Source organism: Cibotium barometz, chromosome 11, assembly GCF_041138505.1.
Source record: "Cibotium barometz isolate CiBa-2024 chromosome 11, ASM4113850v1, whole genome shotgun sequence".
Classification (NCBI taxonomy): Eukaryota; Viridiplantae; Streptophyta; class Polypodiopsida; order Cyatheales; family Cibotiaceae; genus Cibotium; species Cibotium barometz.
The window spans coordinates 42,204,475-42,220,640 of record NC_141056.1 but is presented as its reverse complement, the minus strand read 5'-3'; the positions used below and the strand labels follow the sequence as shown (position 1 = coordinate 42,220,640).

At 46.8% G+C, this 16,166-nt stretch overlaps 1 protein-coding gene across 1 annotated transcript in view; it reads left to right on the top strand.

The window, feature by feature from the left end:
• Positions 1-10,389, top strand: part of LOC147634187 (putative apyrase 2) — a 64,462-nt gene extending 54,073 nt beyond the window's left edge. The window contains exons 5-9 of the mRNA XM_086805337.1: positions 8,829-9,034; positions 9,132-9,226; positions 9,306-9,520; positions 9,610-9,802; positions 9,915-10,389. Of these exons, the coding sequence (XP_086661463.1) occupies positions 8,829-9,034; positions 9,132-9,226; positions 9,306-9,520; positions 9,610-9,802; positions 9,915-10,027 (822 nt within the window). The 3' untranslated portion in view covers positions 10,028-10,389. The remainder of the gene's footprint in view (positions 1-8,828; positions 9,035-9,131; positions 9,227-9,305; positions 9,521-9,609; positions 9,803-9,914) is intronic.
• Positions 10,390-16,166: the final 5,777 nt, after the last annotated feature.

The following is a 16,166-nucleotide window of genomic DNA, read 5'->3' as shown; positions in this document are numbered from 1 at the left end:
ACCTCGAGAAAAGTTTGAAGCTTTCCGCAAAGCTTTGGGCTTACTCTCATATAGAGAGTGATCTGCTACCTTGTACAAGGTCACACTTCCACTACAGGGGAGATTTGTAGGCATATGCTCACTTATGGTAGTGCTATGTGTGACCAGGGCTTAACCAAGGGCACTTTTTCCCATATGGTTTTTGCCCTTGGTCAAACACACAAATATCTAGATATTATTATAGAGGTGGTTCATACACAAACACACTACCTCACTCATAAGAGTGGGTTGACACACATACATACACTTACACACTATGTTGGCCAAGTACACATACAACACGGCTTAGCAGCCATTCTCACACACTTAGATCAAGTGCACACCGACCATAACAGCCACAATGGCCGCTCTCGTGTCATTGTAAGGATAAATCAAAACCCGTAGTCCTTTTTCACATGTGTGCAGTGGTGCACCTTGGGTAGAGCTAAGAACGACCAACCAGATCACACACAATCCACATGGCCAACATCATAAGGTGAAGGCCTTCTGTACATGCAGAGCCAGCTTAGTGTGTTGCATATTTTGTTTTTCTTGAGAGTGTCTTGTTTAGTAAGGAGCTTTTTCTTACTACAATTTGACTTTCCGTCTCATGGGTTGTGTACTATTTTTTTCTCATGAACCCTTTGGGTCCCCTGCATACATTAAAAGATCTTTCTTTATCTCACAATTCCTCCTCTTGTTTTAGAGGTGTAATCAACATAACTTTGATATCTAAAAAGTTTTTTTTTTGGGGGTATTGTGGAGTGCTTTGTGTGTGTTTTTCTGGGAGAAAGATCCTTCTATTAGTTACTGAGAAAAATAGCCAAAATGGCTACATCTCCAAAGGGGAAACGCGAGTCAAGATGAACAAAGGGGAGAATGCACTTCCCCTTCGGGTGGCTGCTCTAGGAGGAGAAGGCTATCTCATACAATGGGGGGAGGTGGAAATAACCACACAGGTGGTCTGTGATGCCAAGTGGGCTCGCCACCAGTATCTTTAAGAAAGGGACCGTGCTGCCAAATCTGAGGAAGGCCTCCCTATGCTTCCTTGTGTGGTTTGAGCCACCTTGAAGCTACCCCCATTTCTCGGAGGGTATGAATGATATCAAGCCAGATGCTCCAGATAGACTCCGCTGGCAGGGTGAGGGTGCCTTCGATGGCTTCGTTGCATCGAGCTCTCCATATATGCCATACAGACTACTGCAAATCTCCCATCTTTGGCTAGAACCTGGTGTCCAAGGACTAGTAGGCGAAGCTAGAAGTGGCACAGTGAAAATACAAAGGTGAGAGACATGAAGTCCCCCTCCTTCCTGCTCATACGGCATGATAATCGCAGCCTTAGTGGCCCAAGCAACAATGCCCCACGTAAACAATATGGGCGGGAGTCCGATCCGTAGTGAAAATGCATAGGATCCTTTGCCAGACCTGTTGGTCCTTTGGGCAATCCCAAAGACAATGACGCTGAGACTCTTGGGGATGGCCCCACCTCTAACATAATGTTGGTCTGCCCCCAATGGCCAACCAAGTGCCAATTGCTAAGCTCCTATGTGCCAACTGCCACATGAAAAGGGTGATCTTCCGCGGTCAAAAGCTATGCCACAGCTGTTGCCAGAAATCTATGGGAAATTGTGGCAGAAGGCCCTGGGATTGCCGATGTGCTACTGCTGCTAAGGGTACCAGGCGACTCCTCTCTGTCCTCTGGATCCTACCATGTCCACTCTCCCGAGTCCCACTGGAGACTCATAATAGGCCAACCCTTCCACATCCATAGCTGCCATAGTCTCTCTCTGGCCACCTTGGCCATCGGGGGGTAGTTGTCTGAATGCAAGTCAATCTCCAAGTGATCTAGCGGAGCCTGTACTCAAGGCTTCCCATGATACGTGTGGACAAGCCCTGAGCATGTGACTAGGAGGCAGACGGAGCATAGGATTCTAGATCAGAGGCTGTCAGAGCGGCTTCTCGGAGGCTACTGGAGCTGATTGTTTTAGGGCCAGTGTAAGCCCAACAGAGTGTGCAGTGACAGATTCAACCACGTGTCCAAGAGATATAGATAGAGAGAGAGAAGGGAGGGAGAGAGATGGGAATAGGGGTTTTACACAGTACACCACGATGAGCGGGGAACATGTCCCACCCCCTTTTCAAGAATTTATTTCAGGAACAATCCACGGGCTCTTCTGAGCCAGGACCGATACAACAAATGAATACGATATCAAACAAGAGTGCCGATGTTGAGGTCGGGCTGAAGTCGTGTCGAGGCACAAGATATATGGTGCCGAGCTCCCCATGAGGATGACCCACAAGTGTCTCGCACTGGGCTAGTACCAATATCCAATGTTTGAATCAAGTCTGAAGCTCTCAAATTCCCACAAGCGTCTTTACACCAATACCGGACAAAGAATCTCAAAAGGCACACACCGAGGTAGAGATGCTGGAAAGAAAAAAGAGAAGATGGTGCAAGGCTGTCCAAGGTTCTTTCCCCAAGGGGTGGTGGCGGTGTTCCTTCAGATGGTAGCCCTCCAAAGGCGGCATAGAAGGCAGTTGATAGGCAGTGCAAGCAGCAACTTGAATGGCGTCGCACAACGGTGTTATAGGAGGCGCACGCAGCGCTGTTGGAGGCGGCATGCGGCACACACGAGGCAGCACAGAGGTGGCACAAATCAGCGAACATGTGGCGGCGGAGCTAGGCTTTGGGTGCGGCGCTGCTGGTGGCTTAGCCGGCGGAGGCAGCAGAGACGGTGGTTCTTCCGACGGAAGTGGCAGTTCAGCCGGCGGTGGTTGTGGTTCAGTTGGTGGCAGCGGCTCTGGGGCGGCGACGGCAAGCGGCTCAGCCAGCGGAGATGGGCATTGCAGAGGTGGCGCTTGGTGGAAATTGGCTCTGCATGCAGGGGCAGAGCAAGGTGGTGCAAGGAGCCGGAGAGGTAGATGATAATGATGAAGCTCCTTGCTCACACAAGATGATTCTCCACAAATTCTTCTATGAATCTCCAAGAGGGTGCAAGCTTCTTATATACTTGATGGGAGTGCTTGCTTTTACCATGCTTTGCTTTTGCTTTATCTTCTTGCTTTTGCTTTTTCTCCTTTAAATATTATTAATAATAACCAAAGTTCTTGATTTGTGCTTTTACAGCTTCAGGGCCTTGCTTTTTGGCCCTAGAGCTACTTTTGGAAAAACTGCTTTTAGCTTTTTGATCCAGTTTGATGTCCTCTTTCCAATGGTGTCCCCAGCTTTTGGTCAACATAGTTTGACTTTTTGCTTTTTCCCGCTTTTTGACCAAGACTTGGTGCTTTGTCCAATGTCAACTCTCAGGAACTTTGTTCCTATGTATCCATCAACCTGTCCATGTGTCCGGGCATGAGTTCCATCATGTGAAAAGAGCTTGGAGGGCCAAATACTTATAGCCGGCCTAAGATGATCCCAAGCGCACAAGAGATTGGTTGTAAATCCATCCTCAAATGCTGGGCTAAAGCCACGTGCCCGCATCTTTGTGAAGATCCATCTCATGCTCTAAGGCCAAGGGCCCCCTAGGGTCGGAGCGCGGGCGGAGATCCTAGCCAGGAGGAAGTCCTTCCAAGGCTCACCACTCAGAAAAAGATTTCGAACAATCAACTTGCCCAACAAGGCATGGCTCTGAATGGAGGGGTCGATGATGCCCAGGCCCCCTTTGCGTCTGAATGATCACTCTCCAGGCCACCTTGGCCCTTGCCGGCCCACAGAAAGTTCTGGATCAAACACTGAACATGACCAATACATGCCCAGGAGAAAGACTAGCAAGAGGTAATGTGCCACATGGTGGCAAGAAGAACCTAGTTTGCCACCACTACCTGGCCAGCTAGGGAAAGGGTTGCTGAACTCCAGTATAATAGCTTCTTCCGGATGCTTAGAAGAAAGGGGGCGAGTTGCTCCTCAGGGGAGATGTCAATGCCAACTGGCAGCCAAGGTAACGAACTGGAGTTTCCCTTGGGACCCACTAAAAAGCCTCGGGTAGGCCGATGAGTCAACCCAAAATCCACACGACTTGTACCAGTTGATCTTTGCTCCGGATGCATGACAAAAAATCTCAATCGCCTCGGCGGATCTCTAGAGGTTCCCCTCAGTCCTTGACAGGTATGATGTGTCGTCGGCGAACTCGAAATCAAGAAGCTCCTCTTGCACTCGGATGGAGAGATGTAGTCCTTGGAGTCCAGTCTCCTGAGCGGAGAGAAAACTGCCCATGGCCTTAGACGAACAAGTGGAGATAAGGTGCTAGAGGGCACCCTTGCCGGACTGAGGATGAAAGCGGAAATTTGTCACCTCTAGCACCCTGAATAAGAACTTGGCTATGAGAAGCCAAGTAGAGTCCCGATACACCTCAGACCCACTCCTCCAGGAAACCCATCCTGCACATTGTCCCCTTCAGAAAGCCCCAATCTACTAGGCTTTCTCAAAATCGAGGAGCACAATCAGATCCTGCTACCACATCCTAGCTGACACGGCCGCCTCCTAGAAGGTGAAGATGTTGTCCAGAGAATACTCCGATCCTAAATGAAACTGGTCTGTGTACCGTGAATCATGTCGGGGAGAAAGGGTTGCAATCTCTGACTGATGGCCTTGGCCAGAATTTTGTAGGCAGTCCCTAGAAGGGTGATGGGTCTCCACTTCCGGATCTCCAATCTGTCACCTTCCTCCTTGGGAATCAAGTGGATCAACTCTCTGACAACCTCTCCGGCATGGCTCGTGTAACCATTATCTCATTGAAGGCAGCCGTGAGGCCATCTTCCATGAGATCCCAATGCCGCAGAAATAAAGAGGTTGGAAGACCGTCCGCTAACCACGGCTGTTTGGTGCACTATCCTGAAGCCGTTGTAGAGAAGCAAGACCCCTGCGAATACTCCTCTCCTCTCGGAAGCCAGCCAATTTCCTCTGCGCTTCCTCCTGTAAAGGATTGCTGATCTCTCCAAGACCTGCAGCCAAGGCTCCTGCGGCTGCTCGTAAGTGAAAATAAGCCTCTACCAAATCCCCTCTGTCTTGCCACGGATCTCTGGATCCTTAATGAGGCTATTTGGAATCCGGGTACTCACGTGTCTGTCCTATCTCCAGGGGTCATCCAGGGAGAGAGTAACCAGTGTGTGGTCGGAAAAAGTAGTGCCAGCCAAAAATACCAATCATGCCGCCATGCCCACAAGCCCACTCGTCAACATAAAACCGATCGAGGCTGGATAGGTTGGGGCTGGTATTCCTCTTGTCAAATCTGGAGAAACATAAGACTCTCGGGACTGCGTCCAAACTCTTGAAGATGCCAAGAGTCCTGTCCCTTGAGAGCCAAAATCAACTCCTCCCATGCCGAGTACTCTGTACCTGATATAGTAGCCATGCCACCTCGGAATCTATCATTGGTCGACTCCAACGTGTTAAAAGCCCCCACCCATACACGAGACATTTGCCTGCGGTAGGGACTAACAAACTGTACTCCAGAAGGTGGCTCTGCCTGCTGCCGCATTCAGTGCATAGACATTTAGGAAGCCAACATTATCCTCTCCTGTCTTGATGGTTACCCACTAAGCCCGTCCAGTGACAATGGTGCTTGCGTCAACCACTGCCAGCAAAAGCTGCTTACTGATGGCACCAACTGGTGCTCTGTGGAGTTCCTCTCTAAGAACGCCACGTCTTTGGAAGCACTGTGGCCCCCCCCAACCCCTGGATGATCCATGAGACAATCCGCATAGCTAAGAGCGGTGGGAAGAGGAACTGTCGGAAATGCCCTCCACTCAAAGAGTCTTGGGCGTGGGTTTCGATGGAGAGTCGTGCCAGATGGGCACGTATCCTAGCCTCCATGTGGACCCATTCTATTCGAGCCCTAGAGTATGCATACTCTAGACTCCATCTATCACTGTGCAGGTATTTGTAGGAGGGGAAAAGTTGTACTACCACTGAAACATGAAGAAACACAAAATGCAGCACCTCCAGGTTGGACGACACCATCTCCCCTGCGTGAGCCTTGAGGCTGAAGCCCTCCACAACTCCATCGTCGCCAAAGGCCAAAGGTGAGTAAGCACATCAGTGATACGCAGGTCATGCAGATGATGCGAAAGCTCAATGGCCTGCCCCCTGTATAGTGGTGGATACTGACTTCGTGATCTAGTCCGTCCCCTGTGTTGCACTCAGGGGGGAGGAGAAGATCATTGCTCCGTTCTGTGGGGTGGACGGTCTGGAGTGGTATAATACGACACAAATGCGGATGGGAGCCACCGACTCCTGAAACATGCTAGCTCCATCAACGGGGAGACACCGGAAAAAACTGTAATTGACTGGCTGTTGGGGGGGGGGGGGGGGGGGGGGGGGGTCAGGCTGGCTATCGCTGCTCCGGATCAAGAGGGCAGCGAGAGTGCTCTGGAGAGGTTGGGGTAGGGGAGGGGGAGGGGGGGGGGGGGGGGGGGGGGGGGGGGAGGGGTTTTGGTACCACCAGAGCAGAGGGAGCTAGAGGGGTGGGGGGGAGGGGGAGGATGGGGAGAGAAGGGTTCACCTGCGGAGGGGGCGGAGGAGACGGCTGCGAGGCTGGGCCCGTTGCATGCTCTGGAGGGTCGGGGATCCCCACAGGAGATAGAAAACCTGAAGGGCGTCCCGACGATTTAACAGTCTCTAGAAAGAGAAAAGGGAAGGGGGGGGGGGGGGGGGGCACTGGAGGCGGCCTTCTCGACCGCCACGAGGGCAGACTCTAGTGACGTGTCCCATCTGGGGATAGATGAAACATTGGCTTGGAAGGCTATAGTACTCAACTCTCTGCAAAATTGGGTCTCCCCACAGACCAGGGAGTGAAATGGTGTGCGGCATTGAGTCTGGGGAGGCGATGCAGATACGAAGGGATGGAATCCCAGTCGTCCGTGCAAGAACCAAAGCAACGGTTTGGGGGGGGGGGGGGGGGTTCCATCACCCTCCCAATAGCACCACCTATCATCGAGAGGAGAGGAAGGTATTCAATCCTAAGAGCTGGAAGGCAAACTGTCACAGGAAAGCTTGAGATGCCAGCCAGAGCGTCGAACGCTGAGTCGAAGCCGTGCTGCCACCTCGCAAAGAAGGCCTAGGCCGTACCCACTGCGACAGGGCTCAGCTGCATGACTTTGTCCGAAGCTGTAGGCGAATCGAACTCAACCTGGTAGCCATGCTCCAAAGGATGAATGTCAATGATCTTTCCAAGAGCGCCGAGAAAGCTTTCCTATAACAAATTCTTGAACTGTCCCCGTTCTAGGTGGCTACCCACAATCTTGTAGACCAAGGTGGAGGCCTCCAAAGAGGCAGCTATCGAAGCGAGGAGCTGGAGATCCTCTTTGCAAAAAGAGAGGCAAGGGACGGTGGCCACAATCGGGGATGACGGAGCGGCTTCCATGGAGTCCTCTTCCCTCCCGATAGCACCACCTATCACCAAGAGGAGAGGAAGGTATTCAATCCTAAGACCTGGAAAGCGAACTGTCACAGGAAAGCCTAAGACGCCAGCCAGGGGGTCGGATGCTGGGTCGAAGCCATGCTACCACCTCACAAAAAAGGCCTGGGCCGTACCCAATGCGACGGAGCTTAGCTGCATGACTCTGTCCGAAGCTGCAGGCGAATCGAACTCAACCTGGTAGTAGCCATGCCCCAGAGGTTGAATGTCAGTGATCTTTCCAAGCGCGCCGAAGGCTTGCCTAAAACAAATCCCTGAACTGTCCGCGTGCCAGGCGGGCTACCCGCAATCTTGCAGACCAAGGTGGAGGCCTCCAAAGATATGGAGATCCTCTTTGCAGAAAGAGAGGCAGGGGATGGCGGCCTCCGTTGGGGATGACGGAGTGGCTGCCATGGAGTCCTCCTGGGGTTCTGCTAGACTGGAAGATGCCGAAACTTGCCATGGATGGCAAGATAGGGTTTTGTTTTTTTTTTTTTTTGGGGGGGGGGGGGGGGGGGAGACACGGAGGGGAGGCGGGTAGGGCGGGGAAGCAGCAGGGCAAGGAGGGGGCTTAGGCTGACGAGGTGGGCACAGGTGGGACTGAAGAAGGGGCAGGGGTGGGAGAAGATAGTGCGGAGGTGAAGGGTGAGGGGGGCGCTGGAGAGGCGAGGGTGCCACAGGGGGGGCAGCCCGATGGAAGAGTTTGGAGGCAGAAGGGAGGCGAAGGACAAAGGGGGGGGGGGGGGGGGAACAGGCTACGAACAGGGGAGCTCCAGCTTTCGTGGAGTGCTGAGTTTAGATAAGTTTTCACGTTTGTCTTTATTACCTTATTTGTCTTAATAGTCTTTGTTTTGTTTTAGTTAGTTGAGAAAGTTTTTTGCTGTAGCGTACTTTTCATAGTTGTCTCAATCTGTAAGCTTGCACTATTGAAGGTATGTACTATATATATTAAGTAATGATTTAATTGTAGAAAGGAGGCCCCTCTTTTGAACCTTTGTGATCAGGTTCGAGATCTGTTTGATAACCTTGCATTGCCAAAAGGAGTGCAATAGGGTCTGTTTGTCCATCTTTTAAGGACTTACTAGAGTCTTACTTAGGATATATATATGTATATACACAATTTTCCATCATGAAATTCTAACATTCTGCATTGTGAAACCCGATTTTTGATTTTCGATTCTCATCAAAGCTTTAAATAGAATTACAATTAGAGTCTAAAGCCCAAACTTCACTATGAAGTGTTTTCTTTTTGATATTTAAAAAATTTGGCAGCTGAAAATATCAGTAAAAATGTACAAAATGTTTTTAGAACATTTGTTTCTTTTCAGAAGGTATGAAAGACGACTATTTTGTGTGTGCGCGTGCACGCTCGCACGTGAGCGTTTTCCACATGTATCTGAATCAACATGTTTTCAGGTAACCATCAATTACTTGCTGGGAAATATTGGGCAAGACTATGGCAGAACAGTTGGTGTTGTTGATCTTGGAGGGGGTTCAGTGCAAATGGCATATGCAATTTCAGAAGAAGATGCAAGGAAAGCTCCTAAGCCTGTGGAAGGGGAGGATGCTTATGTCAAAGATTTAAATCTTCTGGGCAAGTTGTACCACTTGTATGTCCATAGGTATGCTCTAAGGCACATCTTAGAATGTTGTTGCAGCTTTGTGGGTATAGCCTTGGAAGATGAGAATGGCCGGTTTTAATCTTTTTCCCCATTGCAGTTATTTGCACTATGGTTTGTTGGCAGCTCGAGCAGAGGTTCTCAAACTTGTCAAGGAAAGTGAAAGCTGCCCATGTTTAGCAGGGGGATTCCAAGGTGTTACGGCAGTCTTCCTAGATGTGATGCCTAATGTGCATTTAGACACACTCTAACTGAATGGTTTATTGTTTGACAGGGGAATATGTGTATGGTTCGGTGAAGTACACAGCTGTAGGTTCAGCAGCTGGTGCTGATTTCAGCAAATGCCAAAAGCTACTTGTGGAGGCTTTGAACAAAGAGCACGCATGTGAGCACATGCAGTGCACCTTTGGTGGTGTCTGGAATGGGGGTGGTGGTGATGGTCAAAAGAAGCTCTTTGTGGCTTCCTTCTTCTTTGACAGGGCATCACAAGTGAGTGTACTTAAAGACACACAGGTCTTCCCTGAATATGGATCAAGTTGCAGGGCTGATCCCAAATTTGATGCCATGGCCTTGTACAGGCAGGTATTATTGATGATCCAGATGCTGTAGAAGCCAAATTGAAGCCATCAGATTTTGAGAGCGTGGGGAAAAAAGTATGTGCATTGAGTATGGAGGATATTGGGGAGCATTACCCGAGTACGGACAAGAGCGACCGTGCTTATTTCTGTCTAGATCTTGCATATCAGTATGCACTCCTTGTGGATGGGTTTGGTATGCTGCCTGTTCATTCTTTGTGCTGTTCCAGCATCAGCTTCTCTTCTGGTTCTACTTTTATCCCAATCAGTGCATAATGTTCTTAATATATGTGTATGTTTTTGGGCAGGTGTCGATAAACATCAGGAGATTACACTGATAAAAAAGGTGAAATATAAAACTTCATTTGTCGAGGCCGCATGGCCTCTGGGCAGTGCAATTGAAGTCATTTCAGTGAAGTGATAGGATCCTTGTGACAATGCATGGTAGGTCTCCTTTTGATCTTAGTGCAGGAGTTGCTCTTCATGGTAGCTCCTGCTGCCTGCAGCAAACTTAGATTCTTTGGCATGCCTTCGCATGATTGATCCAGCTTTTCTTTCTCCAAAATGCTGGATATAGAGCAAGGTTGTGCAAGCCTGCAAGTGCTGGAAACCAGGCCTTGCTAAATTTTGCTATGGGATGAACCGATGTGAAGATTATTCAGGACTAAAAAGATTAACAAAGAGACTTCTCACCATCTTTGATGGACCAGTTGACGTTCATCTGTCAATTCTGCTTAGTGGGTAAACGAAGCATTCAATGAAAGATGCATATTTTATTTTAAACACGTTATTTTTCAAAATGAGGAAACGGTTTCTTTTTCTTTTAACGATGCAAATGAATTAATGTGGGAAATCGGTGGACGATCGTAATTGTGGAAGCCCGCCTGCCACGAATGGGGTGGATCAGAACAGAGTCAACGGAGGGGGGAGATCCGGGCTTGTAATGCCAAGTGATTCCATCCTTGCCTCCAGGAAGGAAGGTGCTCCCACCAGCCCTCCGTTTTTGCACAGCCCTGGATCTGCGTTGAAGGTGCTCCAGCTCCCACCAGCCACACAGAGGTTGGTCAAAATTACACGAACATACTACGCCAGAGGAGTCGGTAATCCCTCTACGGGCCTGCCAAATCCACCAACCTGCCGAGGCTATCGTCTTCCAACAACTATCTCGTGGTGTAGAGATGTCCCCAGTTTGTCATCGATTCCTGGCTGGGCATATCATGCAGTGGAGTGCCAAGCTTGTATTGTCCTTGTAATGGGGCATGGAGCTGGTCTCCGTTGCCAAGTTTCGGTTGCCAAGCAGTCCTAGACGATGCCACTAGTACTCCAATGTAGCTCTGCATCGTTGGCTGATAGCTCGTCCACCAATTGCAGCCAGCCATGCTTCTCCTGCAAGGTCTTGAGCAATAAGCCATGTAATGTAGATGTTGTGCAGGTGGATATGACTTTAGAGTTGTTGCCATAACGCAATGAGGATAATAGCCAATGTTTCCAAGAGTTGGGTATGATGCCTCTTAGCTTTGACCAATCAACCTGACTACAGTACTCTTTCCACACAGGCGTGGATACAAACTTGGCAATTAACAGAGGTACATTCATGCACATGACTCAGTCATTGGAGCAACCATTTGCTCCGCATAATTCTGATCATCGTACAACCTTATTACAGTCATTCTTATAGACTCGTGTTAAGGATACGAACATGTACATGCCATTTTCCAAACTACCTAACATATTTGATGAAGTACAAGCAACATCATTCACATGGTATGATGACAAAGCACGTTGGCCCAGTGTCGTTGATGGCTATAGCATGTGGGGAAGATGTTTTGTTGATAATATTTCCTCAACGAACAGCTCGTTAAAGGATATAATGATGAAATTGGTGTGAAGATTGTTGTCAATTGCACTTATAATGATGAAAGCACACCACTGCATATCAGAATTAAAGCCATGGGTGTATAAACTTTATAATCCACCTCAACCACCTTCTTCACGACATCCACAATTATCAAGGCCATTCATAAACGACATCATGGCAATGCTAAGGACCACGAAGATTTACAAGCTGATCATATTGCTCATGCATGTGATACATTATCCCCCTTGTTGAGACCGATGACTCTTTGCCAAGTTTTTTCCCATCTTGGTCTAGTCACACCATTTCATAAGCATGGGAACCACCCTAATAACCATCGCACCATCATGATCTTCCACACTAGCGTCCAATATCAACTTCTTGGCATATAGAGGCATGGGTATAATAGAGCTAAAGGAGAGGAAAAGACTTGATCTACACTGGATCATATCAGGCTTCTACAAAACTTTCAAATGTCTTCGAGAGTTGGCCCTCCCATAACAATGATATGGGGAGTCAGGACATTATTGAGTTTTAAGGCACAAGCACAGGAAGAGTTAAAGCATGAAGAGGCATGTTTAGTGAGGCCACTAGCACAATTGGGGTGAAATAGGTAAACCCATTTTCTTTAACACTTTTTGGCATATACGTAGATAAGATGTACTACTTCATTGATAAGACTTGGCGGCCTTATCACCCCACTATCTGGTCTGCATCTTGCTCTATGTAGACGGCATACTATTGACATCAGATTCAATAAAGGGGGTGCAAAGACACCTAGCGACAATGGAGGTCTTTTGCAGGCAACAAGACCTCACAACGAACCTTGGTAAGACCAAGGTTATGACATCACAATGGGTGGCATAGCATCTTGTCTATATTTCACATACACAAGAAACCGTGCGGAGATTATCACATCCTCTATATACTCAAAAGTTACTTTGACTACCGCTATACATCCGGTAGCGCTGGCTCGGTCGACAAGGGGATATGTTGCTCTAGCTTGCAGTGCTTCTAGGCACACTTCCAGCAACCTAGTACTACCGAGTAGTGTCCTGATTTATGGAGCCTCTTTTGGGCCAGACTTGGGCTCTAGACACTCTACGACTACCCATCACCAGTCTCTTTCACTCATCCCACGATAGAGACACCCTCTAATGACCACACTAGACAGACTAGGCAACGCACATTAGCACTAAGTACTAAAGCCACTATGCTTCCCACATTGTCACATTTGATGGGCTGAAACGATCCTCCTCATAGGACCTCCAGATCCAAGGGAATCCTCCAGACATAGGAGTGCTCCCCTACAGCCAATGGATGTAGAGAGCTTATGTGAGGCCACAGATGTAAAGACCTAATATAAGGTCACAGATGCACAGGATACACGTTCACCCCAAATTCTTCGGAGATAGAGGACTTGTACATGAGATGTGCAACTTTTATCATACCACAAGCTTCATCCACTACAAGGGTACCTTGTATGCTTCGTCCTCTACAAGGTTACCTTGTAACTTTTTCTCTCTCATATGGTTAGTTTGTCTTCATCTTTTTCCTATGACATAATTACTTCATGGATTCATTGTAACACTTTTAGCCTCGTACATCCTTTGCTCTTGTTGTAGGAAAGTTGGGCAAAGCTATGCAATAAAAGCAAAAGAGGGCAGAGCAGGGCGCAAAAGCAGAGGGTAGACTAAACATCATTCTCAGATGATAAGAGTTTTATGAGTCTCATTAAGGACTTGGGATAGAATAGGCTACATGCACGGGCGTGCCTTAAAACTCCACTTTTGAAGTTGGCACTCAATAAGAATCAGAAGTATTTGAAAGGATCTCATGGCCCATATATGGCTATGCCTAGAGAAATTACCACCTGTAATGCTTCAAAGCCCTCAAGTCCCTATGGATGGAGAGAGAGACAGAAAGAGATAGAGAAAGTAATATTAACTTTGAAAGACTTAGTGGGTCTATAAGACCATGAATCCATGAGAATACTTGAATCATGGAAAACTAAAAAAGGGGAAAAAACTAGATACCTACGCAATGAGAACCGTATGAGCACAAATATGTCATGAGGTCAAAAGGGTATGAGCTCAAAAGAGTATGAGAGAGAGAGAGAGAGAGAGAGAGAGAGAGAGAGAGAGAAGAAGAAGAAGAAGAAGAAGAAGAAGAAAGACTAGTGCTATGACCTGGGAATGTCAAATCCAAGCCACATGATACAAAATGGGAACATCATCATCATATAGGCTGCATACCTCCTACAAAGGGAAGAGAGTATGTATCTCCAACTTGCTATCCTGTTGATGGTCCACGCCACCAACCACATTTTTCATTCAATCGTGGATAGGCCGTAGGTAGGAGGAGGGGACCATAAAAGATATCAAGCATGGGGTTAGCTTATAGCTTATAGAAGGCGTTGTAGATCCAGTGGGTATGGAGAGAGAGAGAGAGAGAGAGAGACCTATACACAAAAATGTTCATGAGACTAGGGAGTGCCATGTCGCTTGAACATTATGTGCTTCTAATACAAATCCATATATATATATATATATATATATACCCATACATACATACATACAGACATACACACACACACAGACATACAGATATATATACATACATACATACATACAGACACACACACACACACACACACACACATATATATATACATACATATATATGGATTTGTATATATATACATACATATATATATACATACATATATATGGATTCCTCTATGTTCCTCCTTAGATCTAATACAAATCCATATATATATGTATGTATATATATATATACATACATATATGCATATATGTATGTATGTATATACATACATACATACATATATGCATATATGTATGTATATATATATATACATACATATATATATGGATTTGTATTAGATCTAAGGAGGAACATAGAGGAATCATTGTGCTAGAGCTACATCTATAAAGCATCTCTATGTCTTTGAAGAATCTCCAAGATCTAGAGCTATCCGTGGTTGGTTGAGGACATCTAACTTGTTATAGGGTAAATGGGCGTAAAAAAACCATATTGGGCTTGTGGCAAAGGTCTTGGCAATATTTAAAAAAGCTTTTGAAAATGTGTATGCCTTCGCTTGAGTGTGCCCATCATTATTTTCAAGATAACAAATTAAATTTGAACGCTAGAGTGTGACTCGTAGAAGGGTCCAAATTTTGACAAAACAGGCCAAGGAGAGACCAAATGATTATTACATTCCGATTTAGAGTGCCCTTCAATAGGGGGTGATAGTGCTATTTATCGATCCCCTTCCAACGTTCTCAGGAAAGGGGTGCCTCCCTTCAACCTTGGGCTAGTTGAGATTAATAGAGATGCCAAAATGTGTATGCCTTCGCTTCAGTGTGCCCATCATTATTTTCAAGATAGCAAATTAGTTTGATGGCTAGACTGTAACTTCTAGAAGGGGCCAATTTTGCGAAAGTACCAAGGGGGAGTAATATTGCACTAAGAGATCACAAAACAAAGGCCCTTTTACCCAAGGAGAGATAAACACGTATGCCAAATGATTCAAAAAGTTTATTTGAAGTGCCCTTAATTAGGGGGTGGTAGTGCTATTTATCTAGCCCCCTACCAGTGTTCATGAAAGGGGTGCCTCCCCTTAACCTTGGGCCAGTTGGAATTTAGGTTTGTGTGAGCTCTCAAAGGAATCTATGCCATATAAAAAAAAGTCTCTATCATCGGGCAGTAGACCATCTTGACCTTCGTGAACATGATGAGCTTGCTTACACAAAGTGATAATAAGTCTCAATGTGTTTCATGCGAGAATGAAACTGAGGATTTCAAGAAATGGCCATGTAACTTTGGCTATCACATTGCAGTGTTGTAGGTTTCTACACCACTCCCATATCCTGTAGAATCCTCGTTATCCACAATGCCTCACACAATGCAAAGCATGCAACTTTGTACTTAGCCATTGTCCCGATTTACTGATCTAAGAAATGCATCCCGAACTAAGAGAAAAACAATAGCCAATTATTGAGCACTTGGTGTTCGAGTCACCCATCCAATTTGAGTCACAAAAACCACTGAGGGTCTTTGCCCACAACGTAGGTGATGATGTACTCCTAGGTACCTTGGATGTATCGTAACACCCTTCCAATGATTGTCCCACAGCTTGTTGGAGAACCTGCTCAAAACACCAATAGCAAAACTTATATATGGTCTAGTATTACACAAGAAAATAAGACTACCACAGCAAGTTTCTTATATAAGGTCTCATCCACAAGGTCTAAGGTGTCTTTGATGGTGGATAGCTTCAGATCAACCTCCATTGAGGTATCAACTGCCTTGCATTTAGTTATGCCAAATACCTTGAGTATCTCAGTCGCATATTTTTGTTGAGAGATGAAAATGTTATCTGGCCTTTGCTAAATCTCAATCCCAAAACAATAATGCATGAGCCCAAGATCTGTCATCTCAAACCCTGCACTAAGCATATATTGTGTTTGTGAGATCTTTTTCTAGTGATCCCCTGTTAAGATGAGGTCATCTACATAGAGAACAATGACCATATACTTTCCCTACTCACAAAAGACATACAAATTTGCATCTAAAGGGCTGCATAAGAGACCAATACTCACAAAGTAAGCATCAATCCTCAGGTATCATGCTCGTGGGGTCTATTTCAGCCTTGTAAAAAAGTGCCTTCCATAACTTGCAA